Source organism: Stegostoma tigrinum, chromosome 6, assembly GCF_030684315.1.
Source record: "Stegostoma tigrinum isolate sSteTig4 chromosome 6, sSteTig4.hap1, whole genome shotgun sequence".
Lineage (NCBI taxonomy): Eukaryota > Metazoa > Chordata > Chondrichthyes > Orectolobiformes > Stegostomatidae > Stegostoma > Stegostoma tigrinum.
The window spans coordinates 58724204-58739544 of record NC_081359.1 but is presented as its reverse complement, the minus strand read 5'-3'; the positions used below and the strand labels follow the sequence as shown (position 1 = coordinate 58739544).

Here is a 15341-nt window from a genome sequence, read left to right as displayed (position 1 = left end):
TCGACTAATATGAAGCACTGCCCTTGAGGTACTGAGCTGGGAGCTCCTGCCGGAAGACTGTCTACCTTGACTGAGACGTGACCATTTGGTGCAAGTAGCATGGTGCCTTGTAGCAAGATATTAACATCCCTGACAAGCTTCGTGGCTTTTTGTCAGCACTAAAAGGCAAAGCAGGAAGGAAGTACTGTGGGCCTGTTAGTTCTGGCCGAAGGGGAAAGGTGTAAAAAAGCAAGGGAAGGAGAGGCAGAGATGAGCTAAACATCCAATTTGGCTTAAACTCAGAAAGTGCTAAGATATCAAGTCAGGATCCCTGGCTTGTCAGCTCCAGTCCATGAGATGAGTTCCTTTCCCTGGCAGCAGTACTGCAATGAAAGGTGTCAGTGTGCTCCTAAATTCAGCACTGAAGCGCAGCACCATGCTGTAAGTTGATGGGAGATGTGCAATGAGGATGCTCTGGGGCTGTTTTGATTAGGATCTCAAAATCCATGGGTGTAGGGTATATGTGGTGTTGCTGTCCCTGGCCTTTGCCACGATATTGGTGCCTGGTGTCCAAGTGAGGAGCAAGCAGTGAACTGGAGTTGCCAGATACCTACTCTAACTTTCATGTCGGGCATGTATGGCATCTATTTTCTATCCAGAAGGTGGGAAAACAGGAAACTGTAAATCAATGAAGTGATCAATAAATAAATAAATCTTTCATTCATTCATTCAATGAAGTGAGATTAGGTAATAATGAGGGTGATAACAAATGACAATCCATGTGCCTCTTTAAAAATGTGGAGGAGGTATAGAAGGATGTGTATATACTACATAGAGGTAAGCATCTGGGGGGGAGATTAAAAGTATGTACAAAGAAAGCTTTGTAAATAATTAAGTGACGATCCTTTGGTAATTTAGGGATTCTGAAGAATGGAGCAACAGCTTACACCTTGTGTTTAGTTAGAATGTACATAGCCCAATGTAAATAAAAAAACTTTTGAAGTATCCTAAAACTTAAATCCCTTTAATACACTAGCATACCATATATTCTCTAAGGCAGTATATGACAACAACTGACAGGCCTATTAGTGGCAAAATGCTGGAATATTTTATTAAGTATGACTTAGTATGCACTTAGAAATTCATACTATGCTCAGATAAGGCCAGTATGATTTTACAAATGGGGAATCATTTCTGACAAACTTGTTAAGAGCTTTTGAGTGTGTTAATATTAGGATGGATTCAAGAGTAGATATTATTGCATAACATACCTGGATTTTCAAAAGGCATTCATTCAGATGCTGCACTAAAGATTAATAGACAAGATAAGTTTTCATGGAATTAGCTGGAATATATTCCAATGGATAGAAGATTGATTTTTAGACACAACATCAAGAAGAGGGATTAGTGGAGCATTTTTAATTGGCTTTCTGCGATGAGCGCACTGCCATGTTGATCAGTGGTTGGGCTCTTGCTAGTTCTCATCTATATTCATGACTTAGACAAACTGAGAAAAACATAACTGATTTTGCTGATGATACAAAGCTAGGTGTATTTATATATACTGTGAAGATTCAAAGATGGTCAAGTGAATAGGCAATATGGTGTCAAATGGAATATGTTGTGGGGAGGCATGAGGTTATTCACATTAGATATAAAAATGCAGAAGAAAAATATTAATCAAAAGGAAATAAAGGGATTTGGGGAATCAGGCTGGAAACTGACATTGAGGCAACTATGATTGTACCGAATTGCTTGAGAGGCCATTTAGCCTCTCCTGTATCTATTGCTGATATTTCAAGGTGCATTCACTGTACCTAGCAGAAAATATTGCACACAGAAAACTCTTGCAAACACCAAAGTGCTAACATCCAAATAGTCTGTTTTAACAATGTTAACTAATGGATTAATATTGGCCAGGATCTCACACATAGTTTCTTTGCTTTTCTTCTAAATTGTGCCATAGGATCATTGTCATATATCTGAGTAGGTAGCAGGCATTTAATATCTTATCGAAGGTTACACTTCCATCAGTGTAGCTGGTCCCAAGTACTGCACTGGTATGTCAGACTTGACTTTTGTGTTGAGTCCCAGAGTGACACTTCAACCCAAAACCTTGAAACACATGGCAAGAGTGCTATGAAGCGAGCCAATTCTGACACGCAAAATAAACAAATTATGCATGTGAAAGTCATAAAGAGCATTGTGAACTTTTTTTTAAACTTCAGACAAAGTATTAAATATCATCACATGTGTCAAAGTAAAAATCTGTAACGTATCCAGTAATATTGCAGAAAATTGACAGGTTATTCCACCAGCGATCAATATTTAGGGAAGATATGTTAAAGGAGGCTGTTGCATTGCCTCACTTTCAAACTATCAGATGTTTTAGTGTGAGAAGTGACTCCATCATAAATGGCTTTGAACAGGAATCAGACAGCTACTCATTTCTATTTTACACTTAGTTTACAGAAAAGAAGACTGTTGTTATTATAATACATTCCATTTGTGGCTTTGCAACTAATAAATTAATTTGAGAAGATTAAGCAATTAGCAATCATCAAAATGTATGAGTTTAAAAAACTTAATGTAATTTGTATAATTCTTCCTTCATGGCACCTTTGCCACTCAAAAACCTTATTAGATTCATGGCATTAAAAAAAATTGAATTGTTTTTGACTTTAATGCACATTATTATATATATGATTGCAGGACTGAAAAATATACCTTTAGCTTTTAAAGCTCGCCTGATGTCCACAAATGAAATATATGGTATATTAAAATGATACCTTTTCTTTGTATTCATTTATACCTGGATGATTGAAATCTAACTAAGTCACTAAGACATTGAACTTCAAGTCATACAACAATCGGACCAATATTTCAAAAATTATGGATCATGCCATGCACACTGCACAAGGGATAAGTGAAAAGTGCCAATTTAGACAATGTTCACAATGCCTTGCAACCTGGGAGAGAGACACTGCAAAACTCTTACTATCAGTCAATACAATCGCATTAGCAACTCATTTTCCATGACAATAGATTTCAGCTAATTTGCCTTTCCTCACTCCCTGTTCTGCTCTTCAGGCTTCACCCTGGAGCCTTCCCTCCACTTTAAAACAATCTTGCTGCTGTGCTCTGCAGTTCCTTTTCCCCTGGTCTGTACTTGTTTCACACTCACCATATTTCATACTGTGCCTTTGATTGCCTTATTTCTCCTCAATACACTGCTTTTTTTTTATCCCTTGGCAGGTCAGAGTAGCATAGGCATTGTGAGGTCAGATTTCTACAACTAGCTGATTCAGTGATTTCTCAGCTTTGGAAATAGCAAAGATTCTCCATGATAAACTGGCAAATTGTTTATTTGTAATTGATGTGGATATTCTCTCTTCTGCACATGAGGTTGAAGATCAACCATGATTGTATTTCATGTTGGAGCAGGTGTCAATGACATATGTCAAATATCTGCACCTATTTCTCAAAAGCTTATAACAACAATAATGTGAATAAACCTTATTCTCAGTGGACACAACTAAGTTTCAGTTGTTGGCGTTCTGGGACTTGGTTCATTGAAACAAGGTACTAATAAACTGTGTGACCAGACATTGCATGTTAAACTACTTTAAAAAAAAGTGGCCAACAACATGCTTCAAGCGCTGAGACAGCAAAGGCTATGTTTTTTGCAAACTGTATGCCTTGCCATTGCCCTGAGCTTAGCTCCTAGTGTCTGCAGCTTTGGATACTCTTTCAGCTCTCCTGACACATTGTACCTGAAGCAAATGAGCATGTTATCTAGCATCAGCAGCTTTTTAATATGGTTGTTGGCTACATTAAAGCTGTACTGCTATTGAGGGATAGAAGTACCCAAAGCAGAGTCACCACTGAACAGAAACATAACTGGACCAGCCATACATGCCATGCTACAAGAACACAAAGGAGGCTAGGGATTCTGTTGTGAGTGATTGCATCCTGACTCCCCATGGAGTCTTTTCACTCATTTCAAGGCATAAATCAGAGGTAGTCTGGCTTACTCTCTATTACCTGGATGAATTCAGATCCACGAAAACACAAGAAACTGACAAGACCTGAAAAATGCGAGACCATTGCAGGAGCATTGAGACCAAAGCTGTGACCTTAAACATTCACTCCTCATTACTTCTTCCTGTGGCGGTACTTTCACAGAACCTCCAAAACTACCTGGTAGGAGACAAAGGGCAGCAGACACTTGGAAACATCACCATCTATAAGTTCTCTTCCAGATCCCACAACATCCTAACTTGGGAGAATATTGCTAGTTCTTCACAGTCACTGAGTTAACATTCAGAAGCCCCCTCCCTAACAACACCTGTGCACCGCAGAATCTTAAGAAACTTTCAAGAACAGCGGGTTGGGCAATATATTTTAACACTGCCTGCAGTGCTCATTTCCTGTCAATGGGCAAAAGAGTGGTTTAATTTGGTCTTGTGCTATGTGATGAAGTATGTAGGAAATAGTGAAAAGTAGTGGAGTGTTGAACAATTGTTATGATATGTTGAAATATCTGGAGAAATCAAGCACTGTATTTTCCCTGACTATCCTTGATTGGTAATTGAAATACTTTCTCCACTGGATCTGGATGGTGGGAGGGAGGTTTGTGGAGCTGACCAGCTGAGCAGTCACTCTCTATGTACTGTAAGCTTAATAGTTCAGGCCCTACCTTGTATTTTTAGAAAGAAAACATCTGTCCTTACTCTGATCTCTTCCAAAAGAGCCTCCAAAGAAGCCCTGGGGAAAGTGATACTTTGCCTACAGCTCAGCCTGCCTTGATTTCTAGCTGAAGGGGAATCTTACACAAAGGTATGGAAACTAATATTAAGAAATCCATTTCTCTTTAACTTATCCTCTGATTGACTTGCTAGAAATTGAGCTCTAGAAATGGCCCACCAGTGAGTGTATAATGAGGCTAGAATGTTAAAATAATTTTGTTTATTGCTACAATAGTTGAGTTTTGATTTGACTCAAAGGGCATCAGTCCTTCTGTGGTGTATGGAATAGTACATGGGTCAGGAAGCTTGTCCATCCTATCAGAATGCTAATGGTCAGCTCTTGCAAGCCTTTCACCACGACAAGTGGGGTTTTGGACGTCCTACACAAATCTTACCATGTTAAAAGAGACAGGAACAGATATAAAGACAGTACAGAACATGAAGAAACATCCTGGAAGTTAAATTGTAGGAATTTTGTGCACATTAGGGTAAACATAGAGGCAAAGGAATGTTGAGGCAGGTCAATGACAGAAGGGCTAGAAGCAAGGAGAATGATTCAAAAGAGGGGCTAAATTTTGAGCTGACATCAAGTGTGTTAAGCAAATGCCCAATGGGATTGTCTACGCATTTAAGTGTCAACAACTGACGCTCAGATCTGGTGTTCATTGGAACTCTTTATAGTCAATGCTGGTTGAGCTGGGCTATACTCTGGGACCTTTCCCACCTTGGCTCCGGCTTTATGTCTACTGACCAAGATGGCAGACCTGTATCAGGCACAAAGGTGGACCTTCCACTAGGAAAGCCCTGTTTCCCAACAGACTGGTGATGGAAGTGAGACTGTGACACAACACAATTTCTGCCTCACAGTTCCCACATCTGATAGTAAAATTTGGCCAGTCTTGTGAAATTTTGACTTACTCCAAATCCACCCATAAGCAGGGTTAGAACTAAGACACAAAAGTCATTAGCTGGACAGTCATGTGGAGATAAAATATGGTCTGTGAACTGGTTCAGATGTTTGCAGATATTAAGAGAATGAACTATGTTAAGTCTTGGATACCACTTTAAGAGGAAGGCACATGAACACAGCATCAAACTGATAAATTAGAAACTTAACACAATGGGGCAAAGGTTTCAGATGGAACAGAGCTGTTGAAAAACATAGAATTATTTATGAGATAATTCAATGCAATGCCGCAGTGGCACAATGCAAAATCTTCCTGAATGGATGAATTCAAATAGATGGATTGACCTTCTTCACTTGAAATGATTTTGTGATTTATAAGACTTGGTTACCACATTAACTCTCTGTTCAACAAAGTTCATACTGGAAGAAGATGCATTCAAGGTGAGGGGTGAACATTGTAAATCTCTGAATTGTATGTGCCTTCATTTTGCATGGTGTTACTCACCCTAAGTCTTCGCCCAAATATGGTGATCTGTCCCCTGGTTTGTTCTTTCCGCTGTCGCCATTCCACCAAGTTTAAACCATTCTCAATGGGCAGGGTAACATTGCGCTTTCCGACTGTAGGATTTACAGTGCCACCTAAGAGATGTGGCTCTGTTTGCAAGGCAACTTCCATACCATTAGCTAGCATAAGTCTCAGTGAGCCATCAGCACCAATATGATATCCATTTCTAACTTGATCTGAGAATACAAACATTTGATAATTCCCAATTATTACAAATTCTGTGTGGGGAAAGTGAATATTTGGATTACAAATCAACTAGCCAAATATATAATCATTGCTATTTAATGTCTTTGATTACTCTAGCAAAGAATGAATGAAAGGTTGGTGAATCTTAGAGACTTGGATGGGTATAAGTTCAAATTTACACATCACCAGTCTTTTGATCTAACCTGTGGCGCTGCAGAAAAGTATTAAGTGTTGCTCATGAATGAACAGCACTTGTTATGGCCTGAAAGATGATCGACAACTTGTTCTGCTCTGGTCTGTAATCATTTAACGGTCAGGGAGGAAAGGTAGTGGGAAAACAAAGAAGGAATGTATTGACAAAAGTTGAAGAGCAGAGACACAATGGATCCCAAATTATAGGTAGTTCTCTCACTCCACACACATCTTTAGGTCGGAGACTGGTGATAACTGCAAGAAAATGTGTTACATCACACTCAGTTGTCTCAAGTCTCCACTGATCATATGACTTCCCATATTGTCTAATAAGAAGTATCTCCATCCAAGCAGTTACAAAGTAAATAATGGGATGACAATAAGACCAGTGTGGTCCGTCCTAAGCCCCAGGATGTAAGGGTAAGAATCCAATGCTAAATATATTAAGAATGGTTTACAAGGCCAATGTTACAAATGTATTAAAGCCTATGAATCAAACCTTTCTATTACAATTATAAACAGGTGAGGCACAGTACTGTTAGATGCAGAACAAAGTTCTTTAAAAATCTTGCCATTTAGTATTGAATTAGCAACAATTGTGGCCTCGAGGGAATGGATTGAAGCTGACAAAAATAGTTTACTGCAGGACCTGCACAATTTGGTCTGGGTTGAATTGCTGAAGAATAAAAGGGGCCATTTAACTTACTATACCATCCAATTCACATTATTTGGATAAAAAAACACAAGTGGCTCTTCAAAGTATTATTTCCAGTTTGACATTTTCACATTAATATAGATTTTTTTGGTTGTGATATTTCATAATAATTTTCCTGGTACGGTATTAAAACGGGGTAGATGGGATTTGCAGCCTAACATACACCCTACCTGATTTGCTGTCTCATTGACTTTGGTGAAATAGAAATCAGCAGTGCGTGTGAAATGGCTAGTCCATCTGATATCTCCTGTGTTCCATTATTCACCAGAAGTTATAATAACTCTATGGCCATTATAGTCTGCACATATTCCCTGACTCAATTTTAGTATTTCATACATTTGGACAAATAGCCAAAGAAAAATGCCAACATAATTATAATAATTTGAAAACCATATGTAATAACTGGTTATCATGAGTGAGAACAAAAAAAGAGAGGAAATAATTAACAGTCTCCATAATAAATGAATTAACTCACCTTGGACAAGTGTATAGAATGAACCTGCAGCTGACAGGTTGGTTGTTATTGTTACATCATCCTTATTAGATGTTTCAACATGGACTTGAACTGAATTATCAATTTCCCCGTGGAAACTATAGATGTGGCCAGTGGGAAAAGTTGCATTGATCAGCCGACCATAACTATCGTACCTAGATGGAAAATAATTACATGTACATTTATTTAGTTCATTGACTGAAAAAGTTTATGTTTTTATACAACAGCCAACAAGCTTTTCAATGTACAAGTTTGCCTACAGGATTCCTACAGACACACACACTCTATTAAAACTCTTCCATTCAGCATCATCAGAATCATGCAAGTGGGATTAGTTTTTGCTAAAGCTGCAATCAGTAATTAAGTACCACATGGAAAGGATTATTTATATATGAGAGACTTAAAGTCAATAAATCACACAAATAAATCAATATGTAAAATCACTGAGCAGTACTGGGTTTTCAAATGAAGTATTTGTGATAGATCTGCTGAATTAATAAAATGATGTCATTCTGTTTTTGTGGGATAGAATGACTAATTAGGAACACAAGGCTGAAATCATGCAATTAAAAGGTCGTTGAAAAACAGAAAGCCATTGTATATAATATCTAATGCTACTTTAATCATGTTTCCACTTCAAAATTATTCTTATCTTTCAGTACATAACTGCATGTCACTAAATTTCAACAAAGAGCATTATCAAGTGTCTGAATTTCTTGATAATTTAATCCATTGCCATTTATAAAATGCTGGTCCTGTAAAAAAAATTTGCTTTCACACATGTGGCCTTAGGTTTTGCTCCCAGAGAGGAGCATCTTAATGAAGATAATGCCGGAGGTACACATCCTGAATTTCTGCCTTTGAATCCAGCTGTCACTATTTTTGTAGGAATGGGATTGAACAGGGTTCTAATTTTCACATGTGTTGGTTCATTGAGGCAATTGCACATGTTGAAGCAAAGATGCTTCAGTTAGGTCTGATTTTTGCCAGTGGGATGCCCAAACCACAACTTTAGACCCAGTAGGAGAAGGTTTAAAAACTTGCTGAGGTTCTTTGGAAAGTTAAGGTCCCTTCAGAATCTATCCAAGGACCCTTCATATGGTTAAATAACCACATAATGAGTACATAAAGTCATTAGAACTGTCAACTCATTGAAACGGTCAAGAGAGATGTCCAGGTATTTAAATCTTTTGCCCCTTAAATATATTTTTAAAAATACTGTCTGCAGAATTGAAAAATATTAATGTTTATTATTTCACTCTGTCTGTTAATACAAGCATCAGGGTTATCATTAGAGCATGGGAGCTGCATGACTTTTTTCACAAGCTTTCATTGTTTCTGTGGATGCATGTCAGTTTACAATTTAACTGCTTGCTGAATTAGAAATGGTACTACAAATACAAATGCATCTTGAACTCTTGTGGTGCAGTGGTAATATTTCTACTACTCAACCAAGAGGCCAGGGTTCAAGTTCCAACCTGCTCTAGAGGTGTTTAATAACATCTTTGGACAGGTTGATTAGAATGTATTGACAAATACTTGTTTTTTATAAGTTAAATATAACCTTCTTCGACATTTACCTGTACAATAATCCTCAATACAAGAAACATTGCAGATCTACACAGTCCTTTCCCTCCAGGCACCTCATCACATTCCCATTGGGACAACTAATGCACACATTCATCCTCATCCCTACTGTCCCCTGGTACCCATACCTCACAGCCACCCTATGGAAGTACTGACCTTGCCTTCATTCACACAATCCATTTCTAACACTAACTCTCTACTTTTTCTCTTTGCAAAAGGCATGCATCAGTATGGGGAGAGGTAGAAACCAAGGTGATTGGGTAGCATTGACCTTTCAGTTGTAGCCAACTTTATAGCCAGTGTCAGTACATGAACACTTGCTCCATTGTTAAAGGAGGCTACAAATATCATTAACAACTGTGGCATTGATACTCACACATGTTGAAAGAGCTGATCATTTGTCTGTAGATCCTATAGGGGTCTTGTCTCGTTAAAGTGGGATGTCTGTGGCTATTCTCTTTGTGCTGTAGGAGTAGACAGCAGCCACTTCTTGTGCTCTTGGCATTGTTATCTGTCACTAGCCTCATCAGAACTGAAAGGTAGAGCTACATGAACTGCTTACAGTTCAAGGCTTACAGCAGGAACGTATGTAAAGTGTCGGGTAGATGAAGAGGTCAGCAAGCAGCTGCCAAGCAGTGAAGCACTCATTGAGAACCAATGCAATGATTATCTGCCTTTCACCTGGACATGACTAACGTTCTTCAGTTTCACTGATCAAAGACTTGCCAGTCTGCCAGTTTCACTGGCAAAACACTCCCCATTGCTAACTCAGCTGGATGACCCTGGCAACTTGCTGACAGCTTGGGATATAAATGCACTGGATGTTAAAGCCAAATTGGTTCATTAAATCAGTAGTTAATGATCTATTACTAATTACAATTACTTATCCAACGCTCCAAGGTGTACATGTCAATCTGTTCTGGTGAAACCTGTGACAGGGCAGCATGTTGTTGTGATTCTGACCCGATACTTCTTTCAGGGGATTAAACTCCCTTAACCTGTCTTACTTTGCCTGTTATAATTTTCCTCCATTGCCTCCTGTAACTGAAGTATTGTTCAATTGTGAGTCAGTATTAGGGCATTCTTTCATTCTTTTGAAATGATTTGTTTGCACTACTGGTTAACATAAAACCTGAAATGAGTTTTATACTTATTATGTAACATCATGTTTGATCCATGTGTTGTGTCATTCTATCTCACAGCAAAATGTTTTGTCAATGATGCAATACTTCTTCCCTTCACTGATGTCAGCGAAGGTCACATTGAATTAAACATAAAATTTGTTTGAAGTGCAGAAAATAAATGCTGCTCAGCAAGTAAACCACAGTCACTGTTCAGGAAAGATGTAAGCCTCAGTCTGAAGCTAAGTAGATGAGAAGGAGAAAGAATTTACTGTTATCAGAAAAGATCAGGAGAAGCTAAATGCTGCAATACATCACTTAATAATTATATGGATTTTTAATCCTTTGTTGACAACATAATTTAACAATAGGCTCAAATATTTGGTAGTTTACTTAATTAGAAAACAAATTAACACATTTATAACTCCCTATTTCTGGATTTGTTTAACCCAACTTTAAAAGGTTAGGAGCTCCTGTTATTCTCAGTTGACTTGGACTTATTTATATCTAAACAATGACATTTTACAACATTTTGTGTTGAAATTTTGAGAGCAATATCAACTCATTAATCATTTGATCAACACACTGAATTAAAAAATAAAAGTATGCTTGATCAGTCATCTTTACCAGTTTTGACATTATAAACTAGTTGCTTTCTCAGCTGTAATATTACTTAATGAAAACTATATATCTTAATTTTATAAGACCTTCAAACAAGTCTAACAACTTCTTGTTTGAAGGGCTTTTTAAAAATAACTTTGTAGCTGTGGGCAATCTTCTGTGCACCTGCGGATGTGGTTGGAACCACACTAAAGACCTTGCCATTGAAAATTTGCAATTAAAATTATAAACTGCTTTGCTTCAAGAAGGAAAGTTCCAAATTAAATTCTGGAGAACACAAAAAGTCTAGTTGCACCAGATCTCTATAGATGGCTGTGGGAATGTTGTTTAATGCACTAAGAATGGTGGGCAGTGGTAAGAAGATCGTCAGAAATTCTGCCTATTCACATCTATGGAAATCTTAAATGTCAACTGGCTGATATTCACATCTAAAAATGTCAGCATCAGCTCAATACTGATATAATATGCTGGTCCTGAATCTCTCTGGTTTAGTCATCTGATGAGCAACACCAAGAATAGACCAAATAACAATCTGAGAGGTTTCCAATAGTGCTGCTTGCTGTTAGATTTCATTGTTGTGAATGGAGGAATTTTTCTTACTTGTGTGTATTCATTATGGTGGTAAGTCTCGGTGAAAGGAATGAAATTACAAATACACTCCTTTGCCACTTTCTGCAGATATACAGAATGAATGACATCAGATTATATTGATTACTGACCCTGAGATGTACTTATCTATCTGATATAAACAAAATATACATAGTTACTCATAAAATGTGGTCCATCCATTTTCGTTACTTTTAGTTGCCATGAGACCAGTATTGCCATGATATGTCATCATAGCCAGTTCATGACCTTGGGTAGATACACTTTTCAAAGCACTGTTGGTTCCAATAGTCAGCCAGTAAAGCTGCCCATCTTGCACGTCAAGCCAGAGTGGCATTCCTGTGGCATCCCGGCGAATATGTAGTAAGTTTCCATTATTGTCTTTGATTGTGCTAATGTCTCCATTCTCAGTGTATGTGATATTATAAAGATAGTCTCCAGTGATAAGGCTCTGGGTATACAGATGGCTGCCATTGAGGGTAAATAAATACAACTCTTGATCAATGGTTGAAGCAACTTCGTAAAGATTCTGAGAATTAAGAAAAGGCCTATTTTTCCGAACAAATCTAATGCGGATGTTCCCAAGATCAGCTATGTACAGTTCTCCTTCAGGGCATACTGCAAGTGATGAGGGGGCATTTAATCTGGCATCCTTTGCATATCCATCGTCACCTGAGTAACATTCACAGTTTGCATCATTTTTACAGTCACAACCAGTTGGTGCTCCAGCGACTAGAGATATTTCACCATTTGTTGTGACTTGGCGCACACGGTTAATTTTCTTCTCATCTGTTTCTGCTACGTACAAGATCCCATTATGGGAAATAGAAATGGCGCTGGCTGACTCCAGGGTTGAATGCACTGCCACCTTGCTAAGCAAGAAATGGTCAATTCCAGGCACTTGACAGTGCATCGGGCGGCCAGCCACAATGCGAACTTGGTGATTTTCTGAAATCTGGAGTACCACATTGTTGTCCAACACATAAAGTGAATTATCCATGGGATTCACTGCCAGATCAGTGGGCCATTCCAGACGTACCTGAAGGCACAATGTTACAAAATGAATAGTAGTTATTAATATTTGATTTCAGTCTGAGAAACAATCGTAAAACATGTTGCTGAAATTTCTCACCTTTTTTCTCCTTCCACTGTTACATGACTACTCAATTTGTGTTTTTAATGAATGTTTACACTTTCAAGCAATGACTTAATAACTAATCCATTTACTTAGTATTCCTGATTTGTTTTAAGCACCTAAGTATGTCAGTTAAACTGGAAAATCGTTGCATCATTTATGCATGACATCATCAAAATTTTACAAAACTCTCTTCTCTTTACTCCTACAAACACATGTACAAAATGACCATGTATGTTTTTTCTTGAAATCTACAATTTATAAAAAGGAAAATAAATTTTAGTTTATCCATGCTGTAAATCTTAATTTTTCCCCAAAGAATGGAACAGCTTGAAAGACTTCTCCAGTTACTGCTGGCAGGGAAATTTCTGTTAACTTGAGCCAGCATTTTAATGAAATAGCTTAAGTGAGGCTATTATATATGTTTATGCTTAATTTTTCACACTTGTTGAAGAAACTACATTAAAGAAATTAAATAGTTAAGAGCTCTGAAATATGTGTGAAAAATTGAAAACTACACTAAAGTATGCCTTTTATAACATATTTTCTCTGTGTATAAAAGGGATTTGTATAAAGATGGTGTGAAATGAGCCCCATTATATTACGTTCCTTCCAATTTGGAAATAGGCACCATAATAATGCAATATAATGAAGTAATACTCATAATTTGCCTAATATTTATAGTAGCATCAGATAGCAAATTTCACAAGTGATTTTTTTTAAAACACAGTGCCTTCCAAAGATTTCATGGCCTGTAAATTCACAATGACCTTTGAGAAATAACTGAAAGGTTTTTTCTTCTTCCAAATGATAAACAAATATTCTTGCTCCTTCTTAACATGGTAAAGGGACCAATTTTACTCCTTTTAGTGTTGGATTTCCCTAATAAAATTACTACCCTTTTCATTGCCACTGTGATTGTCTTGCAATTTTCAATTTTAAGTACAACAGTTTATTGTGCCGATGTGAGGAATGAGTGAAATGTCTTTAATTTGAAATGGCTTTAAAACCAGATCCTAGTTAGTTAACAATGACAATAACAAAAACAAAGTTGCTGGAAAAGCTCAGCAGGTCTGGCAGCATTTGTGAAGAAAAAAAATCAGAGTTAGTGTTTCAGGTCTGGTGACCGTTCTAGACCCTTCCAGCAACTTTGTTTTTGTTCCTGATTTACAGCATCCGCGGCTCTTCGGTTTTCCCAGTTAGTTAAAATGGCCATACTAAAAACTCATAATGGCTCATCGAAAAGTACAATGTCAAGCATGGAACAACAGGAAAATTGTAAGTTTCTTATTGTTTCCAACCAGAGAGAGAAGGTGAGGGAGAAATCAGCCAGGGAACCCAATTTGACTTGCTATTAAATGATTCTCATTGAAAATTGAGATTGTGTTGTCATAACTTATTGTCAAAATTGGGGTTTGCTATGAAGTACAACAGAAGATAGAAAGCCAACATTTGCTGCATAGACTCCCCTCAAAAAAAGGTTGGTGTCATGTACAGGAGTGAATGAATGAAGGAGCAAGGAACAGTGACTTCAGGAGGGAAGGAAGTTACATTTAAAAATACTTCAAATGCTTTAAAATGTATTTAATTCATCAAATCTCAATTTAAAGTTTGTGTGTTTTTTTTAAAATTAGCATGCAATTATAATAGCACAAAAGTGGTCCAATAATCTTGCCACAAATTCCAGAGGGGTTATTTTGATCTTTTCGATGCTCGCTTTTCAGCCAAATTAATACAGCTGGAAGAATGCATTTTCATAGATAACTTTCTGCATTCTTGCTGCTTGATTTCATTTTGGTCTATGTCTGAAAGTGGACAGCCAACATTCCACCAGGAAGCAGGCTGTAGCCTCATTACTCTGTGAAGTAGGGATAATCATGCTGTCTTGGAAATATATCACTGTTCATTCAGTGTGGCTGGGTCAAAATCCTTATGCATTATTATTCAATTATAATTAAACAAGAGATATTTAAGAAATTTATTTCATCAAATCTCAACATCGATTTTGAGGCCAGCTTGTAATAGATATTGGGTAAGTTGGCACAGTAGGAGTTAGGACAAATGGTAGTGCAAAGGGGAGGTGAGTTGGCAAGAGTTGCCACTAAGTTGGCATAGGCGTTATTAAGGAAAGGATAGGTTGGTAACAGATAATGGGAATTGCAGATGCTGGAGAAACTGAGATAACAAAGTGTGGAGCTGGATGAACACAACAGGCCAAGCAGCATCTTAGGAGCACAAAAGCTGACATTTTGGGTCTAGACCCTTTCTGATGCAGGGTCTAAGCCCGAAACATCAGCTTTTGTGCTCCCAAGATGCTGCTTGGCCTGCTGTGTCCACCCAGCTCCACACTTTGTTATATAGATTGGTCATAAGTTGGAATAGAGGATGTAAGGGGCATAGATTGGAATGGAGAGAATGAAGAGCCATGCAGGGGGGTATGATGTGGAATGGGGTGGTATGAATGGGCTATGGGAATAATGTGGGGT

The 15341-nt window shown here is 37.8% G+C and overlaps 1 protein-coding gene across 7 annotated transcripts in view; it reads right to left on the bottom strand.

The window, feature by feature from the left end:
- Window positions 1–15341, bottom strand: part of tenm4 (teneurin transmembrane protein 4) — a 973741-nt gene that overhangs the window by 31053 nt on the left and 927347 nt on the right. For all 7 annotated transcript variants that reach the window (XM_048532769.2, XM_048532768.2, XM_048532771.2 and 4 more), the window contains 3 exons: window positions 11882–12759; window positions 7768–7940; window positions 6140–6375 (listed from right to left, as the gene is read on the bottom strand). In XM_048532769.2, coding sequence (XP_048388726.2) covers window positions 6140–6375; window positions 7768–7940; window positions 11882–12759 — 1287 coding nt within the window. The remainder of the gene's footprint in view (window positions 1–6139; window positions 6376–7767; window positions 7941–11881; window positions 12760–15341) is intronic.